This window comes from Gossypium raimondii, chromosome 11 (assembly GCF_025698545.1).
Source record: "Gossypium raimondii isolate GPD5lz chromosome 11, ASM2569854v1, whole genome shotgun sequence".
In the NCBI taxonomy this organism is placed as follows: domain Eukaryota; kingdom Viridiplantae; phylum Streptophyta; class Magnoliopsida; order Malvales; family Malvaceae; genus Gossypium; species Gossypium raimondii.
In genome coordinates this window covers 60,035,335-60,049,835 of record NC_068575.1, presented here as the reverse complement: position 1 = coordinate 60,049,835, position 14,501 = coordinate 60,035,335, and the positions used below count along the sequence as shown (strand labels likewise).

General features: G+C 30.0%; 2 protein-coding genes and 1 pseudogene across 3 annotated transcripts; 1 reads left to right on the top strand and 2 right to left on the bottom strand.

Moving 5' to 3' along the window:
- The first annotated feature begins 3,366 nt into the window (after positions 1-3,366).
- Positions 3,367-5,505, top strand: LOC105802134 (ethylene-responsive transcription factor ERF114). Of its 2 annotated transcripts, none has more exons than XM_012633601.2 (3): positions 3,367-3,500; positions 3,663-3,954; positions 4,812-5,505. In XM_012633601.2, the coding sequence occupies exons 2-3, from the start codon at positions 3,840-3,842 to the stop codon at positions 5,351-5,353; spliced, it is 657 nt and encodes a 218-aa protein (XP_012489055.1). In that variant the 5' UTR covers positions 3,367-3,500; positions 3,663-3,839; the 3' UTR covers positions 5,354-5,505. The 2 variants fall into 2 exon arrangements, with proteins under 2 accessions (XP_012489055.1, XP_052479343.1); XM_052623383.1 differs by having other exon boundaries at positions 3,398-3,496.
- A 4,497-nt stretch (positions 5,506-10,002) lies between these two features.
- LOC105802136 (chromophore lyase CRL, chloroplastic) lies at positions 10,003-12,440 on the bottom strand. The gene is made up of 9 exons (XM_012633604.2): positions 12,109-12,440; positions 11,988-12,037; positions 11,692-11,752; positions 11,570-11,605; positions 11,347-11,397; positions 11,075-11,167; positions 10,643-10,747; positions 10,356-10,448; positions 10,003-10,239 (listed from the first exon to the last, which is right to left on the bottom strand). Exons 1-9 carry the CDS (start codon positions 12,274-12,276, stop codon positions 10,099-10,101), a joined length of 798 nt encoding a protein of 265 aa, XP_012489058.1. The 5' UTR covers positions 12,277-12,440; the 3' UTR covers positions 10,003-10,098.
- A 220-nt stretch (positions 12,441-12,660) lies between these two features.
- LOC105802138 (succinate dehydrogenase assembly factor 2, mitochondrial-like) lies at positions 12,661-14,441 on the bottom strand (annotated as a pseudogene).
- Positions 14,442-14,501: the final 60 nt, after the last annotated feature.

Sequence of the window (14,501 nt, the reverse complement as noted above, 5' to 3'; positions counted from 1 at the left end):
CCATCTCTTATAAATAAAAAATAAATATATAATTTAAATAAATCTAAAATATGTATAAAATATAAAATATAAAAATCATAAAAAAATTGTATAAAAATACAATAAGTTGGAACAATATTTAAATCGTATTGAAAGAAAATAAAATTAGAAACAATTTTTATTTAAATATTAGGGAAGAATGTTTATAAGAAATTGAAATTACGAATAAAAAAGATACTGTGAATTTAAGGAACATTTTAAATATTTTATAATTTTTTTTCTTTCTTCCTTTATTTATTTATGTTTTTGTTGTTTTTGTTTTCTCCTCTCTTCTTCTTCTTCTTCCCCATACCCCTAGTCGTCGCATGTCCCTCCATTGCCGATCAACTTTCTCTAGCCAGCTTAAAAAGAGCACAAGAATGTTTTTCTCCCTCTGCTTCCCCTTATTATTTTTAATGGTTAGATTCCCAAAGCTCCACCAAATTAAAGCCTAAATCTTTCGAAATTACAACTCTGATATGTCACATTCATCATTGGATCATTGCCGTTAGGACTCTCCAATGACTATTTCGAACCTCTCCAATCACTCATTAGCCAAAACTTGATGGGCCTTTCTTTCCTATTTTTCTTTTTTCTTTTCCCACCTTCCTTGGTTCTCTGATTGTGATGCTTTTCAAGTTTTGTAGGTTTGTTGATGATGGAGGGACATGAGTTGACTATGGTCGTAGGGAAGAAGGAAAGAAAAAACATGAAAGAAGAAAAAAAGAAGAATGGAAAAAAAGTGACAAATAAATAAATAAATAAATAGAAGGGAATAAGTGTTTTTTTCACACACATATATATAGAAATTATTTAGTGAAATAGGTAGATTTGAACAGCGGAGCTAATAAAGTTAGAAAGTGATATACAAGAAATAAATTCTTATATTTGTTATTTATATAATATTAATATAAATTAATTAGAGATAAAATAATTATTATAAAATTTAATATTTTATATAAAGATTTTATATGAAAAATTTAATTTCTTAATTTATATATTAGTTAATGTAATTTAAGTAAATATAAATAATAATGACACGTGATGACTTATGATTGTTTCAAAATTTCTCTTTTTGTATAATCACCGATCATATTAGCATAGATATCAGACGAAAACGATGCCTTAATATTTATTAAATCAACTGAAATTATTTTGATTAATTTGAATTGATTGGACAATAATAACCTCTGTTGTGTTAGAGATTCCCTTCGATTCCAACACAAAAAATTAAAAAATTTTGAAACCCTAACACTAACTCCGTTATAAAACAACTCCAACCCTAAAAAAATTATCTCCTAAATTTAAGCACAGAAAAATAGGTTTCAATTTTTCTTGAAAATTTCTTGAAAATTTCGAGTTATTCGAGTTGAGTCAAGTCAAGTAAATTTGTTTGAGTATTTTTTTTTTCTAAAATAAGTTAGTTATATATAATATGACTAAAACGTTGAAGAACATAAATATCATATATATTTAAAATCTCTTTTAAAGCAAAATAAGGAAAAAAGATGATTAATTAATATGATAAATTTGATTTGATAATTGACTTGATTAAGGCCTCTAAATTTTTATTTTGGATTAAAAAAACACATTTGGATATTTTATATATTTTCGAAGATATTTAATAATTTTTGTATAATCTTTAATTTTTGAATATAGATTTATAATTTTTAAAAATAATAAATATATTAAATTTTTAAGACTATTTTGAGTTTATTGTGATTTTTAGATGGACCAATTTGCACATTTTGAAACTACCAAGGACCCAATGAGTATTTAAATCAATTTGTTATTTGAATTGTAAAATTCAACTCGACTCGAGCTCGAAAAATCGAATTTCTTAGTCGAGAAAATCTGAATAACTCGATTCAATAAACTTAAAATTCAAAAATATTTCGATTTTTTTAATCAAATGGAGTTTGAATGTTAGTACAAATTCATCACCTCATAAGTACAGAAATAAAATGTAGGCTTAAGTAAAGCACAGAATTTCTATCTTCTATATTAATTTTACTTGACTTTCTATACAATATATCTATCTACAATTTAATAAACATTTTGACTATTGAGTTGTGAAACTGATAGAAAAGAAATAAAGTTAGTTCCTTGAAATAATTTTTAAAATTCAAGATATTTTATAATTCCCAAAATATAGTTTTCAAAATATGTTTTATAAGAAAGAAAAACTAATAACATGTGGTTCCTATTATATATAACAATTTCTTTTATCAAAATCTTTTAAGATTTTATTTCAATAAAATATCTAAAATAATATAATTTTTAAACTTAGAAATTAAAACAACAAATGCTATTATAAGAGGGGTTAATATGCAATTTGTCACTCATTAATTTGTTCAAAAATATTTAGTTGGTGTCTGAATTTCTTTTATCTTTTTGGTGCTTGAATTTGTATTTCATTATCCAAATTAGTACCTCTGCCAATATAGTTGGTTCCGCATAGGTTCCGGTTGCACCGGTCGGTGGGCACCATTCCGATAATAAATCGGAACTACTAATTCTATTTTTTGCACCAGTATAAATTTTAATCTGTACCGGTTGCGTCGGCTCGTTTCGGCCAATTCTGATTGCACAGGTTAATGCATAAATAATATTAAAAATAGATAAATTTATTATTTTTTACCAACTTCAAATTTTTTTTATTAACCAAGGAACATATTTAAAATTTAAGTACGAAAATTAATAAATAATAAAAAACAAATTAAAGGGAAAAAAAAAACAAAATTCCTAAAAGCTTCACCAACAAAACTTTATGTGTATGTTTTAATTAAACTTTTATTTTATATATTTAATATGAGAGGATCTTATTGTAAATTTTTAAATAATGTTGTGGATAATCTTTTTAGTTTAACTGAGGGGATGTTTTAGATTTGTTAAATGATAAAATTTTATTTGTGAAGTTTATTGATGAGAATTTTATATAATTAATTAAAAATTTTGATTTGAAATTATTTAATCTAATTCATTTGATATATTTAAATATTTTTCAAAAACATCGGTAAATCCAAAACGGTACATTGAAACAGACCAGTATCAGTACATACTGATTTCAATAGAAAAACAGTGCGTCCATTGATACGGTAGTGACTACCTTAACCTCTATACTAACATTTTTAGTTTACGCTTCCGTGACACTAATGGTCAATTTGATAGTGACACATAACAATCTCTTAATATGACATGTGGTAGACATAAATTAATTAAAAATATATTTTTTTCACATTAAAAAAAAAAGACTTAGACAAAGATATATTTAAATCTAAACATCCATTTCTCCATATTCCTTCTAAATGTATTTTGATTATATTTTTCTTGAGAGAATATATATATATAATATATATATATATTAGATGTGTGTAGATAGGCTTTCAGCATTTTCAGCTATCTTCACCCCTTTGTTCACACTCAGTCTTAAGCAGAACCTTTCTCCGCTCTTGGCATCTCCTTGTGTTAATCGTTTGTCTGTAAATATTTGTTCCTTCTTTTTCCCCTTTATTTTCTTATCGATTTAATCAGTTTTTTCAAATCATTTCCATGTTTATTGCTTTGAGTTGTGCCGAGAAAAACTACATATATATAATCATTGCTTTTCTGCTGTTTCGATTTTGCATGATATATATATACAGAGAGAGAGAGAGAGAGAGAAATTAACAGGTAAAGCAGAGGGAGAATCGTGAAAGATTCATAAGGTGGATCTAAGACAAGGGAAGAGGCCATTGCCGCCGTCCGATCATGAATCGGATGAGAAAGAGGAAACACCCCATCAGTTCTACACGGCTAGGTCTCAACAAGAAACCAACGCCATGGTTCAAGCCCTAACTCACGTTATTGGAAACGATAATGATAATAAAAATCCACTACCTGGTCAACTTCATCACCATAATCAATACCAATACCAATCTCAACATCAACCTCAAGGTACATATCTATATATAAATTTATTTTTGGGTTATTTTGCTTTTTACCATTTGGATCTCTTTCTTATTATTTCGTTACTTTGATTTACTATTAAGTAACCGTACGTCACAAACCCTAATTGCTTATATTTTTCTGCAAAATGAAAAAAAAAACACTAATGATTGAGAAAGATTTCAAATGATTGCAGGTTATCTAAGCCTATAGTTATATATTTCTTGATTTTTTGGTTTGTGTTTTTAAGAAAGTATGGAAGTTAATTTGCTCCCACAAGAATTAAAGCTAAATTTCTGTAGTTAAAGTTTGTTGTCTTTATGTTTCTATACGGATAAATTTCAAATTTATACATAAACTTTGATAAAATGTGTAATGTATGAACTACAAATTTGGGTAATTTTATATATAAAAGATTGATTCGATTTTATAAATTACTAAAATAGTCATCAGTATAATATCATTTTAAGTTTACATATAGTATAAACAAATAATTATGTTTGTTTAATATAAAAAGAAAATGATGTATTTATTTATTTGAATATGTATAGTTGAATCACAATCAAATTTTTGTGTATACATTTCAACAAAAATCAAAGTTTCATGTGCATCAAATCAAAGTTCATATGTATCAAGTTATACATTTCAACCATTTCAGATGTCCTTTTTAGTGCTCTTCCTTTCTTCCTTTGCGGCTATGGTTGGTGGAAGATTTCATATTACAGTCGTTATTCATGTTCTTTTTAACATTTTACAAAACGCAAACAAACAAAAAAAGAAAAGGAAAAAGCATATGTAAAAAATTATCGTCTGATTAATTAGTTAGTTTATTCCTTAATTAAAATAATAGTAAGATTTTGTTTAAGGGAACGTGAGGAGAATACATTATAGAGGAGTTAGGCAGAGGCCATGGGGCAAATGGGCGGCTGAAATAAGAGACCCAAATAAGGCTGCTCGCGTTTGGCTTGGAACCTTTGCCACAGCTGAAGCCGCTGCCTTAGCTTATGATGAAGCTGCTCTTAGGTTTAAAGGAAGCAAAGCAAAGCTTAACTTCCCTGAAAGAGTTCAACGAAGTTCAGGATCAGGTTATCTCACAATTAGCCATGTAGTGGAACGGGCGCCACCGCCGCTTCCACCACCACATTCTCAACCAACGTTTCCCAATATATCTGATGATCAGCTTCTTAGCGGCGGAAGCAATGGTGGAGAAGCTGTCAGCCGTCCAGCTTTTACTTCACAGTATCCCACAATTCTATCTTCATCTTCATCTTCCCCAACATTAACATCTAAGCTACAACAAGAGGACTTGGGTGGGTTTTTGCTGAAGAATATTGGTGGTTCATCACCGAGTTCGGATCCTCCGAAGAATAAGAGACAATGTTACGATTATTACTATTCAGGAGAATAGTTTAGTCGGCTTCAGGTTTACTTTATAATTTGGGAAACAAATTAAACTGTCCACAATTATCTTTTTTGGATTTCTCTTTTGCTTTCATTTATTTTCGTTAATGCTTTTTTGTTTAAAACCCCCTAATTATCAACTCTTGGTTTTTTTTTCAAGTTTTCAGCTATCAATTTCAGTTGGTTTTGATGAAATTTTCAGGTGTTTCCAATTATAGAAGTCTTCCTGCACCTTATTATTACAATATCTCTTTGAAAGAAACGGAAATAAGATAGATTCTTAGAACTTGGAAAAGAATAATAAAGTGGAAATAGTTGGAAAGAATAATATCCTCAAGATACTATGGTCGAAAGAGTGCATTAGCTTTAGTTTCTTAGCATGCAAGAAATCTGTGGGGTTAAATTCCATATTTTAGGTTTGTTAGTTCAAGCAATACAAATATTTTTAATTAAGATGTGATTAAATTCGAATAACAGTATTTACAAATTTGAAAGTAGATCAAGTAACCCCTAAATCTTACTTTCTTGTATTCCTTTATATCCATAAAAGAGAAAAAATTAATTATATGACACTTGCATGCAAGGGTGAAGTCAAAAAACTTTTTAGGGAATAAAATTTTAATTTTAATAGTCTATATCTTTATAAATTTTAAAATATTAAATTAAATTTTATAATTTTAAGAGTGCCAAAGTGTAACTTTACTTTTACTAATTTAAAATTTTAAAAAAAAATTTAAAAGGCCTAAATAACAATTTTCCATTTTAGGGGGATCGGGGCCACTGCCAGCCCCCTAAATTCGCCTCTGCTTGTATGTCAAGTTGCCAACTCCTAATTAATAAATATATCCAACTACAACTAACCCAAAAATATAGTTTGAGATTTTGATTAAGGGTTAATTTAGTATTATTTTAAAAAGTATTTTTAAAAAACTTTTGAGAAGTAATGCTAAACTAAACTTATGAAGTAAAAGAGTTAAATGCTTAATTTATAGTTGTTCTTAAAAAAACATGAAAAATATTTTTAAAAAATTGTAAAACATAAAACATAATATAGAGAAATATATTTTAGATATTATGATTGCCTAATATATATAAACGGAGAAGGAAGAAATCACGTACAAATTATAGTATAATGATAGAAAGACAAATAATAGCAATGGTCAAAAATATAATTATGAAATGCAAATTAAAGAGGGTGGTCCACCAAATGCGGCCGTGACTGCTATTAATACGGCGGGCTTTCATATGGGCCGACACGCTTTCTAGCCGAATCCTGCCAAGAAGCTTTGACCCATTACAATTGCTATTTAGCAAAAAAAATATTTTTCATATTTTTACTGATTCATTTTCAATGAGTCAGCCAAACTTAGAATTAAATAAATTATACTTAGAATTTTGGTAATGAGTGTTTTTAGGTGACGGAGTCATAAATTCTTTTTACCATAATTAAATTATATATTTTACTAATTCACTATTTTTATATTTTTAAAAATTAAATTAAATTTTTATTATTTTGAGGACTAAAATGAAATTCTATCATTACTAATTTAATATTTTATAAAATTATAAAAAATTTAAATAGAATTTTTTATTTAAATATCGGAAACCTTCAAGTATTATTGTTTTTAATGTAAAATTTAATTGTACGTTAAGAATTTTTAAAGAAAAACAAGCAGTGATCACCCCGGTAATGCTGGGGTCTTGCTTTTTATTTGTTTAATAATAAAATTTTAATTAAATAAATTAATAATAAATATTCATTAAAATTTGTGTTAAGTATATAAATTTAATTTAGGATAATTTTTTAATTAGGTACAATTCTCAAATAGATTCATAAGTGAATATGTAAACCTAAATATTCAAATACATTGTTTAAAAAAATCTTGATAATGTTAAATGCCATACTATAAAAAGAGTGAATAAGTGGTTTTGAGTTTTAAAATATATTAAAAATAATATAAAATCTTGATAATGTTAAACACCATTTTTTTTTGGAGAATTTTAAAGCAACTTGTATTTTTATTTTAAAATTAATCATTAAGTCCTTCAAGAAGACTTTTGAAAGATTGCATGATTATTAACCTAATATTTACAACCTCAAATTGCTTTTTACGAATGATACAAATAAAAACAGAATTCAAAATAATTGCTATACAATGTCAAGACAAAAAAGCCCCTTGAAAATGACTACAAAGAGTTGTAACGTTTTCCTGTTGATTATAAAAACAAAACACGCATGATTGGTCTCTTGGTAAAAAGTACATTGATGTTTAAACCAAAAATTCTTAAAATTGTTCTATATTTTTTTTAGTAAAAAAAAGAGTAGATTTAATTCAAGGCTCGAATCAACTAAAGAATTATATAAAATAGGGATTGAGTCTTAGTCCGGTAGGAGGAGATTGTGGGTTCGAGCTAGAATTGTCCAAGGTCGGGCCTTAACAAAAATTTAGGCCCAACTAAAAATGGGTTTAGATTTTTTCCCAGACCCGACTCATATAAAATGTTAAAACTCCGGCATGACCCCTCTTTTAATTTTTAAAATTTTTATTTTCTATATAAAAAGTTTTAAAAATATAATACATCAAATACACTAAAATATTAAAATAAATATTTCTCAACAAATTAAAAATGAATTTTTTTAAAAATATTTATATTTAAATAATATTAAAATAAGTACAACTTAACAGGTAAATGTCTCTAAAATAGTAGTAAAATTATCAATAAAACAAGTGCAACATAATAATAAATGGTAGCAAAATAGTGACAAAAAGTGGGAAAACAACAGGAAAAATACCAGGAATTTTTTAATTGAAAATTCAGGCTAAGCCGAACTACACTCAGGCCAAAAAGCTTATTTGATGCCCAACATATTTTTTAAACGGGTCTTTTTTTTTCCCTAAACCCATTTTTCAGGCCTATGTTTTTGTCCAAACCTTCTCATTTTTTGAGCAGCCCGGCTCATGAACAACTCTAGTTCGAGTGCGATGAAATATATTTATCCTCTTATTTAAGTGTTGGGAGAGATATGAAGTAATATTAGAATAGGTGTCAAACTTTGCGGCTGTCGCCACACATTCCATTTGCAAGACGCTGAGTTACCTTCATTCTCCTACGTATTGCAAAATCCAAAACTGCATTCCTACATCAAAAAACCCAATGGGTCATACCACCAATTATTCTAATTTTTTTTACATGAAAGGACAAATTTCTTTTAAATAAATATCAAAAAAAGAAATGTGAGAAAATCCATTATTTATTTATTATAAAATTGTGAAATTGAGATCTGGGTGCAAAGTCAATTATTTCTAGAAGCATTGAAATAGAGTTAAAACCTGTTGTGAAACAAAATTATAGGCTCTAGTCAATAGACGCCAACGCGTTTCTGAAGTTTGTCAACAGACATTTAGTGATTATAATCCATCCCTGCTTTAACACAAAGTCTTCCACTAAATGTCATCCACCAAAGAAAAATGAAAAGTGGTGAAATTCTATAAATGGTCCTTATATTATACATATTCTTGTTACAGGTTTAGCCATTCACAACTTGTAGATACGAATGGATGAAACGACAAGTATACGTGACAAAACCAAGAGTAGATATCATCCCCTACTCTGGGTCCCCGAACCATCATCCTTCTCCAGACCTCATGGAACACTAGTGATAATCTGCATCAACAGCTTTAAAATATGTATTTTTAGTTTTAAAACTTTTTTTAGTAATTATATTGATTAATTTGATGTGACTTATTTTATTTATTTATTTATAAGATTGAACTCTCTTTTATAATAGAAAAAATAGGATGGTTCTTAGGATTTTTGAACACAGTGAATGAAATTGTGTAAAAATGGAAAATTTGGGGGACTCCGAATTGGAACATAAATTGGGCTCTGGATTAGAGCAAAATTGGGTTCATTGACTACAGCAAAAATAGTTCGGGCTTTTGATTTCAGACTTACAGATTTAAACCATTAACTTATATATAATTAATCCAAGTTTTGTGAGCAGGGATGTTATGATTATTAGCTTTTCGGGTTTAAATATTTTACGATGATTTGATTTTTATAAATAAAAGTTTTATATAATATATGGGTGAATATATTTTTTTCATACCTTAAAATTTTGATATATGTTTCATTTTTCCGATCAAAACATGTGTTATTTTTAAAAAATATTTTACTATATTCTTATAAGAGGCTTGTCAACTCCTAACCTCACATATAGAGTTTAAAACCCTACCAACAATATACCGAATATCTTTTCACTATTTTTTTACCATAATTCATCGCATCTGTGGGGACAAAATTATTTTTAAATAATAGTTTTCAAAACAAATATATTGAATAATTGAAAATCATACTTTTGACTAGTTTTTGAGATAGGAAACCTATAAACCATATGTTGTTGATTATGGATTGTTATCTTGAATCAAGCTTAGACTTCAAAAATTAAAGTTGATCTAGAACTAAACTTCTAGATTCAAACTTTGAATTGAGCTTGAACTACTTAAAACTTGAGTTTGGTTAAGCTCATTTATACCCTGGGTTTAACCCTGTATCACAGATTTCAGTGTTACATGTACTGCATAATCTATCTTGTATCTGTAAATTAATGACCAAAAAAACCCAGAAAATTGCACCCAAATAAAAGACAAAATATAGCCAAGAGTAAAGCCAAGGGTCTTCACTCAAGATTATGTAAAGGAGTTAAAATTTTACAGACTATGACCATATATATTTATATATAACCATGAATCATTCTTGCAAGACAAACGATCCCTCTATCCTTTTCTCCATTGGCTGTGAAGGGGCAAAATTTAGTGGTGAAAACATACCATTGAAACTAGAGGCAGGTGCAGGCTTGAATTCATAAGGACCTTCCTTCACTCCCCAAACCTGTTAACAAACAAATATTACATATAACGCACATTCAATGAAGGCTTCCAACCAATTGTTTAGCAAAATAAGGAGAATTGTAATACTACGAGTTGTAGAAGACCGTGAAAAACGACCTGATTTCCATCATCGTCATAACCCCTATCCCAGGTATGTATCTCATTGTTCTTCAAAATTGTAAGTTCTGAAGTGCAGTATGTTGCTCCATTCTGGAAAGAAGGCAAAAAAAGAAAAAAAGAAAAACGTGAAACATCATTCGTTGCAATAGAAAACTCTGTACTGACTACTTCATAAATCATCATCCACTGTGGCAATACAAGATAAATCATGTTCTCAAACTTGCAAGGTTGGCAACAAAATAAGTCAACAAAATGAGAAAAGGATTTAATGGTGAGTAGCGTACCCATGAATTTGGGAATCCACCTGGTGGAGTTGAACCTTCGTATAAACAGCGTTTCCCCCTCTCACAGCGTTTGAGATATATAGTTGTCAGATGTTCAGCAACATCCTGTTCATATCATATGATGTAATTAACAGAACAAGAAATTATAGTTACCAAAATGGCCAAATCTAGGGATTCAACTTAAATTTAAACAGGAAAATTCTTAATTCTCAAATTACAAATGATTATTAACCACTTAATGGCTATCAAAAGAAAAGAAAGTTGATCGACATTTTCTTTAAAACCAAAGCATAATAAGCTATAAGAAGATAGGAACAGCGAACACAAGCAACATGCACATCGTATGCGGAAAAAATCTTCAAACTGCAATTGAAAAATCAGAGAAGTCATATACATGCCATGCACAAAAGAGAATAATGTGAAAACACTTACATCAATAACTTCTTCAGGTGGTGGGCATTGATCCCTTGGACGATCACAGAAATTCCTGTATTCATCTGCATCTCTAATTGCGTAAGAACTTACCTGTGCCCATTAGATACAAGTAGAAATCAAAAGGCCAACTAGCTCCAAAGGCATTGTATGAAGGTAATAGGTGATCAAATAAACATGTACATAATTATAAAGCAGATTGTTATCGTGAATACAATGATCATAAGCGAGATTACTCAACAATCTTATTGTAAAGCAGAGCAGATACAAACCTCAACATCACATTTCAAATCCTTTGGACAAGGCTTCACCATGAAAAACCTCTGCAACCAAAAATACAGTCAGAATTGTACGATGTAAAGGCATTCCGCTGAAAAATGTAGAGAGATCAAAGGAAATATGTGAAGAATAAAAGCCCGAATTTTCATTAAAACTTCCATTATCATAGATTGTGTGTTCAGTGTATCCTTTATCCTTTGTGCAACATAAATTTACCTGCCGAAAAGGTTTCTGGGGAGTCCTCCAAAATGCCTAACCCATAAAAAGTGAAAACTATTACATGGATATTCTGAAAATTTAAAAACAGAAAGATTCAACTGGAAGTGCCTTGGACAAACCTGTTCGAAATATAAAACATTTGAACCATCCACCATCTCCGTTGCTGGGCAAGTAAGTGTTCTACAATGATAAAATTTCTTAATTTTAGCAGTATTTAAAAAGAAAAATTAGCAATTGGCAAATACCCATTGCTGGAAATAACATAAATCATAAACTAAACTAATAATCAAACAAACAAGTAAACTATAATTAACTTCCCTCTTACAATTTAGAAAAGTAAAAGGGTTAAAAACTTAAAATTATATTCTATTTTTTTTCCTGTATACGGTAAATTAAAAAAAAAAAAGAATAGTACCTGATGTTGAAGTAACTATCTGGATTTCTAGAGGCTTGCTCCCGCGAGAACTACCATAAAAAAACAGGAATTGAGATGAAATGCAATAAAATTAAAATTAAAAAAAAAAGAATTGAAGTACCTTTTCGCCGCTAAGAGAACGAGCAACGATTCTAGCGTGGTCCCAACGAGTGGTGGATTTGGTAAACCTCTTGAGCAAAAGGGCGCCTCCAATTAACACCAGCGTCTTCACTACCAAACCTCGAGCTCGACTCCATCCATTCGAGTCCGACTCTGAATTCCTTCCCATATAATTTTTATATATTTATTTGTAATTAATTCCTTAATCTTCTCACCTCATCCAAACATCCACCATCTTATTATTCCTCTTCCTTTTTCAGAAATGAAGGCAGAGCAAAAACTAAAAATTTTTGTGATAAAGGAAAGGGGAGGGACTCCAAGCTTTTTTATTTCTTCTCAAGTGAAATGAAACGGATGGGGGGGATTGAAGTTTCGGGTGTCGGGTAGGGTACTACTGCTATTGTCAGTGTTTGCCACGCAACCCCTTCTATTTTTCACGGTTTTGCATTATTAGACCTTCCATTTGAGTTTATTTAATATTTTAAATAGACCAACGCAAAAATATAGCAACCTCATTTTCCTTAACTAATTTATTGATATAGTTATAGAGTTGTTAATGGGTGAAGATGGATTATGGTCCGACTTCAAAAAAATTCAAGCTCATTTTAGGATTCATTTGACCTCAAAAGTCTATTTTATTGTTCAAAATATTAATACAAAGTTAAAAATATTTTTATTCCAAAATGGAATTGAGATTTCGCCATAAAAACTTTTCACCGCCGGTGATAGGGACATCGTGACCTTTCCTAAAATCATCCCATCCTCTCACACATGGCTGACCCGGAGTTGCTCGCACCTTCTCTTGTACTGCAGAGAAGACCGATACACCCAAAACCCCATATAGGTAACATAGGGTCATATGACAAACAAGAATGCTTTAGCTCATGTCTCACCGGATTACCACTCACTGCTTCAGGCGGTCGTTCTTGGCCTGTTAGCCATCTCCAGAGGTCTGGGTTTTCCTACGGAAGATACATGTAAAACACTAAGACACTTTGACACATTTGGACTTTATGCAAAGCTTTATGTGAACATGTGCATGTTATCAACAAGCAAAGGATTAAATTGATGAGTGAAGGGTCGAGCTTAATAATTAATTTATAAGCCAAAAACTGGTTGCTGATAAGACTAGATAGAATTGCAACAGGCCATGATTGGTAAAAAGCAATGATCAACAGCTGACTGAGTTAACTCGGCCAGGTAAAGGCTTATTATTGATAACAGGAGAAGATTACCAGATATGGGACCTGGATCTGTTTGCAGATAACCTTACATTACATGTTTAACCAAAGGAACCTAATATCATTACATGACATTAAAAGACTTAAAAATCAAAATTCCATACCGATAGGCTCTAAATTTAAATCAACCAGGGAAAGACAACTGAAAACAGTAAACAGTAACCTAGATTATATTGTTTAAATCAACCAAGAATCTTTCATACTTAAATTGTTTAGAAAAAGCATTAGAAGTCAAGAATTCTTTAATTATATTATATTGCTCAACCACCATGAATACATATATCATCCACCATAAGCAAGAGCTTAATGCATGTAAATTTGGCTTGTAAGTTATAGTGGCCAACCAACAATTAACATTTTCAAGAACAGAGAATACCAAATCAAGGACATGAACTAGAGCTTTAATTCCATTTTCATCCATGGAGTAGATACCCATTTTCCCAGAACCAAATCCAGCTCCAAAAATCCTCTCTGTTGGCTCCTATATAACAATCTATCGAAAAGAAGAACCCACCAAAAAGGTAGTTAAATTTCTTATGATTAGAACCAGAAAAAGTACCCAAAAGGAAATTGAAGAAATATTAACCTGTTAAACAGACGCCTTTTGCTTTCTCCGGTAGAAAGGTCCATTTCTAATGACTGAGCGTTACTAATATTAGTGGATGAGAATCTTGAAACCCAACCATATTGTGGCCTGATAAGACAGCGAAATGTTTTCAAGCAAAACAAAAGCAGCTGAAGCTGAAAAGAAAAATAAAAAGTTGATCTGTACCTGATAATGGTCGTGGTCCGGTTGGCAATGGCGGAGGATTTAACAAGTCGTTGGGCGTTGAGAAGAGCTCTTCTGAGCATTGGCTTGAGGAACTATTATGGAGAAAGGGAAGAAACTACATACAGATACAAGAGAGTGAGGTGAAAATCGTGGGCCTTCATAAGCCAAATAATCAGCCTGGGAACTCTACTGATGATGGCATTGCAGTCATCTTGGATCACATGAAACTTCAAAATATCTCAGGACCCAATAAATTGAATGCAGTCCAGAAATGGGAAAAAGTATAATTTGGACTTAAATCATTTTAGATTTCGATTGTTTTCAATGTTTGGGCTATCCAAAGAATAAACATATTTTGATTTCAAAAACATTATTATGGAA